Source organism: Gossypium hirsutum, chromosome A13 (genome assembly GCF_007990345.1).
Source record: "Gossypium hirsutum isolate 1008001.06 chromosome A13, Gossypium_hirsutum_v2.1, whole genome shotgun sequence".
In the NCBI taxonomy this organism is placed as follows: Eukaryota; Viridiplantae; Streptophyta; class Magnoliopsida; order Malvales; family Malvaceae; genus Gossypium; species Gossypium hirsutum.
This window is the reverse complement of record NC_053436.1, coordinates 30,012,383-30,019,273: the sequence shown is the minus strand read 5'-3', so window position 1 is coordinate 30,019,273 and position 6,891 is coordinate 30,012,383. Positions and strand designations below refer to the sequence as shown.

The 6,891-nt window shown below is 32.6% G+C and overlaps 1 protein-coding gene across 1 annotated transcript; it reads left to right on the top strand.

Moving 5' to 3' along the window:
- The first annotated feature begins 4,376 nt into the window (after positions 1-4,376).
- On the top strand, positions 4,377-6,411 carry LOC107893692 (cytochrome P450 78A5). Its single transcript, XM_041086034.1, has 2 exons — positions 4,377-5,507; positions 5,592-6,411. The coding sequence occupies exons 1-2, from the start codon at positions 4,557-4,559 to the stop codon at positions 6,195-6,197; spliced, it is 1,557 nt and encodes a 518-aa protein (XP_040941968.1). The 5' UTR covers positions 4,377-4,556; the 3' UTR covers positions 6,198-6,411.
- The last annotated feature ends 480 nt before the right edge of the window (positions 6,412-6,891 follow it).

The window sequence follows — 6,891 nt, the reverse complement described above, 5'->3', positions numbered from 1 at the left end:
GTACAAAAATTACCAAGAATGGCTATGAAAATTACTTACTTGCAAGAGATAACCTAGATGAAATTTTAAAGCTTCAAAAACCCCCTCTTTGCTAGTATTATCGGTGAGATGAGAAGAAGATGATATCATTCCCTCTTTATTTTATTTTATTTTTTAGTCAAATAAGCCACAAAATTCCACCTAACTTTGAAAATTGTCTTATCTTTGTCTCTATGGCCTGCCAACCTATATTTAAGGGTCTATTTTCACTTTAAAGACCTCTAATTATGGTTCTCTAGCTATTTAACGCATTTGGCTAGCAAAATAAAACTTTTGCCCCTTATGCGATTTAGTCATTTTTCATAATTAAGCTTACAATTGCTAAAATTAATTCACCAAAATTTTTATGCACTTATATGATCATGCTATGACACATAAAATAATATTAAAAATAATTTCTCCGGCCTCAGAATAGTGGTTCCGAAATCACTGTTCCGACTAGGCCCAAAATCGGGCTGTTACAGTAAATTTAGTAAGATGCCAAAGTTTTAGAGAAAAGAAATGTGAGAGAATCAAGAAGAATGAGAGAAGCTCTGTATTTGTTGCTTGTAAAAAAATAAAGAGAAATGATTTCCCATTTATAGGATTCTCAAAGGGGCAAAGTGGTCTAAAAATTCAATGATCATATTGCAACATTGTAACGTTCAGATTCCAACATTGTAACATTCAGATTCCAACAGTCATATTGTAACAGTCAGATTTTTGCATTACCAACACTTTTGGTGGTATTTTATAAACAATAAAGGTTTTATATTTATAAGTGCATATTCTTTCTTTTCTTTTTTTAAGTGATGCAAAATTAAATTTATATGAGAATATTTAGATGCTATTGAATTGCCATTATCCATGATATAGTATAATAGTATTTGTATGATATCATCATCATCATCATATATATATATATACCTTTTCAAGGTTTTTTTATTATAAAATTAGGGTTTTTGTTTTGTTTTTATAAAGTAAATAAAATCATAATAGAGCATCATTAATATTAGAATAATAAAATATAATTTTAAAATGTATAAATTATAATATTTGAAAAGTATTATAATTGTTGAAAGAAAAAAAATTCACATTTATAAGAAACGATATGCATTATACAATATCCACGTCATTTTCATCTAGGATGAGATTTAGAACTACAATTTAATATAAACAAAAAAAAAAGAAAAAAAAAAAGAAAGAGAAACGGAGGCAACGGAAGGAGGAGCGACGGTCTGCCCGCTGAAGAGGCAAGAGTTAAAAAGCAACCTGAGATAAGAGAGGAGGTAGCTAGGGCTTTGTTGTTCATATAGCATAACTCTCTTCTTACAAACATATCATTGCCACACACTTCATCTTAGAATAAAAAACAATTAACGTATGAAGAACATTCTATCTTATCACCATGAGATGGTATTGTAAGACCATGATGTGAGATCCAATTACCAAGCCATCAAAATAAACAGTTTCATGAGGCATCAATGGCAGTCAAGGAATTCTTATTCCATCAAAAGAAAAGAATTGGATCCACTAGAAAAGTAAGCAATACATAAAATTCTTGTGTACCCCTTTATTGGAAATAAAGGATTCTTTGAATATTACTGCTTATTTTTTGATCCTATATTCACAAGCACTGTTTGTTTTATGATTTTATGCACTACTGCTGTTTGTTCTAAGTGAATTTCCGTACTACTAAAGCCTTTATGTAGGGTTAATGTAAATTTCGAACTTTGAATTTACTAAGTTGAGTTTGATATTTGAAATTGATAATTAAGTTCACTTTAATATTTAATTTTGATTTCATAAAATTATGCTATGTTATCACTTGAGTAAATATCTTATACTTTTACATAATCTTAGTTCAAATACTAATTTGACCCTAATTGCTAAATTTATATATTAACTTAAATAAAAAATAAAATAAAATATCAAAATACATCTAATTGCTTACTCTTTATTTCAGGATGTTTTTTTAGTTTAAGAGCTCTACAATAGCTTCGAGATAAAGCAGGTTTTCCATTGGAAAATAAAAATTTGTCAGCCTTCAAAATCAGTTTTCTTGGTGGCTTACAAACTTAAATTTTATACACTTTGATTCATTTATTTTTATAATATTATTAATTAATTTAAATCAATAACATTATTAATTATTCTGGTTAAAATATTAACTTTGCATCTCTTCGAACTCATCATACTAACATTAGTATTTTAATCACGGTAGTTAGTCATGTTTACTATTTAGATTAAACAATAATGTGATAGATTTAATTTATATCAAACTAAAACATATAGACTAAATCTCAAAACTAAAATAGTAAAAGGATCAAAACTATATTTGAGTTTATGAAAGAAAAGGACCGATACACGTACTATTGACTATGAAAATTAGGTTAAAATATCTAACAGATAAGGATCAGATTAAATTAATCATTCTATTATTAAATGGATCACTTTAGTCGCTATATTACTTAAGAAAATCAAATAAGGCCAATTTTTTACAGAGTTAATGTTTAAAAATGACTTGAAAAGCTCAACAGCGGTGCCAGCCTCCAGGCTGGCTATTACTTGCCTTGTTCATCTCCTATCAACCCTTGCTTTCTTTGTTCTTCTCATTCACTACACATGTTTTCTCTCTTTTCAATTTGCTGATCTATTTTGTGGGCATATTTATTGTCTTCACAAGTTGTGATGGATAAATGATGGTGCTTGTTATTCACTTAAACTCCACCGGCCACTAGTAGTTTTTCTTGGAAAGTGAGTGGCTCTTCGTCAACTTCTTAATCTATTTCTTATTTTAGAGTAATTTAGAATAATAAAGTGTTTCACATGTCAATTTGGACCTGTGTTATCTTAAGTTTTATGTGTTTTTTGTTTGTTTTTCATTGTTTAATAAGTCCTTAGTTTTAGAAGTTTTTGTCTGCTCTTGTAGCACGTTTTTTAGTCTTACTTATGCATGTAATCTTAGTTTTACAATTGATTTTAGGGATGATTTTGTTGCCGTCCTCTCTAGTTTGGTGAATGCTCAATTCTTTTGTCTTTTTGCTCATTGCTTTGGACCATTCGGGGTTGATCTCCTTATCATATTAAGTGCATGCAATCACTCCAAATATGTCGTGTTTAAGTTGTGACAAAGTCAATTGTCAACGTGTTATAATGTTCTATTGATGCTGAGACTAAAACCTTTGTTGTGTTGATGGAACTTGTCCTTCACCATCTATGACGAGTATTTACTATTTTTTTCTCTGAATTGTATGGTTCTATTCATTGAATGAATTAATGAATTTACCTTTAAAAAGATGACATGAAAATTATTTTATTCATTTGTAGTTTAACTCCGATCAAACAATTTAATTTACAAAAGCGTAAAAATTTAAAAATATTAATTTTATTAAACAATAAATGATAATTATTTTATAAATAAATTTGCTTTATTTAACTTTTTTTTAATTAATGGGAAGAATAATTTAATAACAAACCCAATGGACTAGAATTTAGAAATGTTTGATGGGTAAGATGATGAGATATGGCATTTCTTATCACTAAGAATTTTCAACAGTAATTAGCAATTCAATCCCATTCATAAAATCTGATTTATATACCCACTAAGCACACCCACGTGATCCCAAGCAAAATTCTTTAGCCCTAATGCTCGTTTTTAAAGAAATTTTAAAACTGATTCCAACTGTAGTTTCCAATTTAGTTAAGTTCATAAGTTAATTATTAGAACACTACTGATTCCAACTCTTTAATTTCCGGTACATACCCATCATTTATCGACAACATCACACGGCCATCATGTTTGATCACTGTCCAAATTTTACCTAGTGATGCACACGTTGCTTCACAATTTTGTTCCCAGAAAAAAACATATTTTTTTACAGAGAGAAAGAGAGGGAGCGTGGCCTCGAATCATAATGACTGGTAGCAATATGGGATTCTCCCTTTTTATAATATATCAAAAGTATGCACGGATTATATTTGGGTTTTCTATAGAAAAAATTAGATAAATTAATTTTTATATATTTTAAAAAATAAAAATTAATTTGTGAGTTAAATTTTATTTGTAAATAATGATGTAGTATAGATAAATTGTAAAAATAATTACTCAACTATTATTATTAACTAATAAGTTTTCTAATGTTTATATATTTTATTGATTTGATCTTAAATATAATAAATTTAATTTTTAATGTTTACAAAATTTATCATTTTAATTTTAGTTCTAAATAAATTAATAAATTTTATACTCAACTTTTATAAAATCCATCAATTTAATCCTAATTTTAAAATTTTAAAAATATTTTAAAAAATCAATTTTAACCCCTTTATGCCTCTACGGGTAACCAATTTCAGATAATAAGTTTTCTACTTGGCTAACTGTCCTCCTCCTCTATTTAAATCCCTCCTCTTCAACTCGGCTTGCACTGCCCAAGCAACTCTTTATTTCCTCTACGACAAACCTCTCAAAAAACTGCTTCTCCACTTGTTAATATCAGTTTTTTTTTTTAATACCCATCTTAGAGGAAGTGCCAAAAATGTCACTTGATCATGGTTTGCTGTTGTTTCAATCACCTTTGTTGAGCTTTGAAGCCTTTCTGTGGGCTATTCTATTGGTTGGAATAGTTTCCTTGTGGCTTTCACCAGGGGGTCGTGCGTGGGCTCGTTATAGGTCCAAGGCAAGTGTTGCCATCCCTGGTCCACTTGGTTCCCCAGTACTTGGGTTGCTCACCGTGTTCACCGGTGCCACCCCTCACCGAGCCCTGGCTAAACTTGCTGAAAGCGTTAAGGCAGTGAAGTTGATGGCTTTTTCCGTGGGGTTCACTCGGTTTATCGTGTCCAGTGACCCTGAAACCGCGAGGGATATCCTCAACAACTCAGCTTTCGCTGATAGGCCAGTGAAGGAATCAGCCTATGAGCTTTTGTTTCATAGGGCAATGGGGTTTGCTCCTTACGGTGAGTATTGGAGGAACTTGAGGCGTATCTCAGCCACCCATTTGTTCAGTCCCAAGAGAATCGCTGGCTTTGAAGGGTTCAGACGTGAGACCGGTTCCAAAATGGTGGAACAGGTGAAGTGTTTAATGGAAGCAAAAGGTGAAGTTTTTATACGAAAGCTGCTTCATTTTGGGTCTTTGAACAATGTGATGACCACTGTGTTCGGTAAAAAGTACGACTTTGAGAAGCCTGGGGAAGGGTTGGAGCTAGAGGAGCTTGTTAGTGAAGGCTACGAGTTGTTGGGGATATTCAACTGGAGTGACCATTTCCCTCTTCTACGCTGGCTTGATTTGCAAGGAGTAAGGAAAAGATGTAGGAATCTGGTCTCAAAAGTTAATGTGTTTGTTGGGAAGATCATAGAAGAACATAGGGTGAATAGGGTTAATGGAGGTTTCAATGATGGTGACGCCAAAGTTGGGGAATTTGTTGATGTGTTGCTTCATTTGGAGAAACATGAGAAACTTAGTGACTCCGATATGATTGCTGTCTTATGGGTATGCTATTTATTCATTCTTTTAAGTACAAACTGTTTTTTTTTAATGTTTTCTTATTGTTATATGCCTTAATTTTTGGTTCAGGAAATGATATTTAGGGGTACTGATACTGTAGCAATCTTGTTGGAATGGATCCTAGCAAGAATGGTTTTACACCCTGAAATCCAAGCAAAGGCTCAAGCTGAGATTGATGGTGTTGTTGGGAGCTCAAAGTTGGTATCAGATTCTGATATTCAAAACCTGCCTTGTGTTCGAGCCATTGTGAAGGAGACCCTTAGGGTGCATCCACCAGGGCCACTTCTCTCATGGGCTCGCCTAGCCATCCATGATGTTCACATAGGTGACAATTTCATCCCAGCAGGCACAACAGCAATGGTGAACATGTGGGCAATCACTCACAGTGAAAAGGTATGGGCTGAGCCAGAAAAGTTCAAGCCAGAGCGGTTCATGGAAGAAGATGTGAGCATTATGGGACCTGATCTTAGATTGGCTCCTTTTGGTTCTGGTAGGAGGGTTTGCCCAGGTAAAGCCATGGGTTTGGCCACTGTCCATCTCTGGTTGGCTCAGTTACTCCAAGCTTTCAAATGGGTCCCTTGTGAGGACAAAGATGTGGACCTGCTTGAACATTTGAAACTCTCCATGGAAATGAAGAAGCCTCTGGTTTGCAAGGCAATGCCTAGGTTTGCTTGAAAATTCCCTTGGGGTGCATCTATGAATTTACTGTTCTGTTTTTAAGCTTTTGCTATGATAATTAAGTTTTATGAAGTAGGGCTTACAAAAAGTGGTGTGAGATAAGGAGCATATTTATCTTTTGTGAATCTTGGTTGGGGTTGGCTTTTCTTTATATGTACTGAAAACTATGTACAAAATGATGGAACAATCTATATATATGGCATTGTACAAAGTCTGTCAGCTAATATTTCTTCTTATCTGCAGCATATTTATGTACTTTTTTTAATGTTTACAATTGGTATCCATGGATAGCAGAAATCTACAGGCAGCTCATCATGTTACATGTATTAGTTGCTTGAAATATGGTAAATACTCATTGCTTCGATGGTGGAAAAGGAAATGAGGCATGTGTTTCAAGCCATGCAAAAATAAGTTGGAAAGACCTCAAGATTTATCTGATAAATGGCTTTCTGGTGGTTGTAGTTTTGGTTATTTTATGCACATATGTATATAAATTATGTATTAAAGTTTACATAGGATTAACAATAAAATTTGATTTTTTTTTCTTTGGTACGTAACAATTTTTAGACAAGAAGACGCTTTGAATTCTAGTTACGGGCAAGGGTGAAGGTCAGAATGGAACTGTACTAATTCCATCATTTTATTAGCTATAATTTTACAAATTTTAAGGGCCTAAAAAAATTTTACCAAC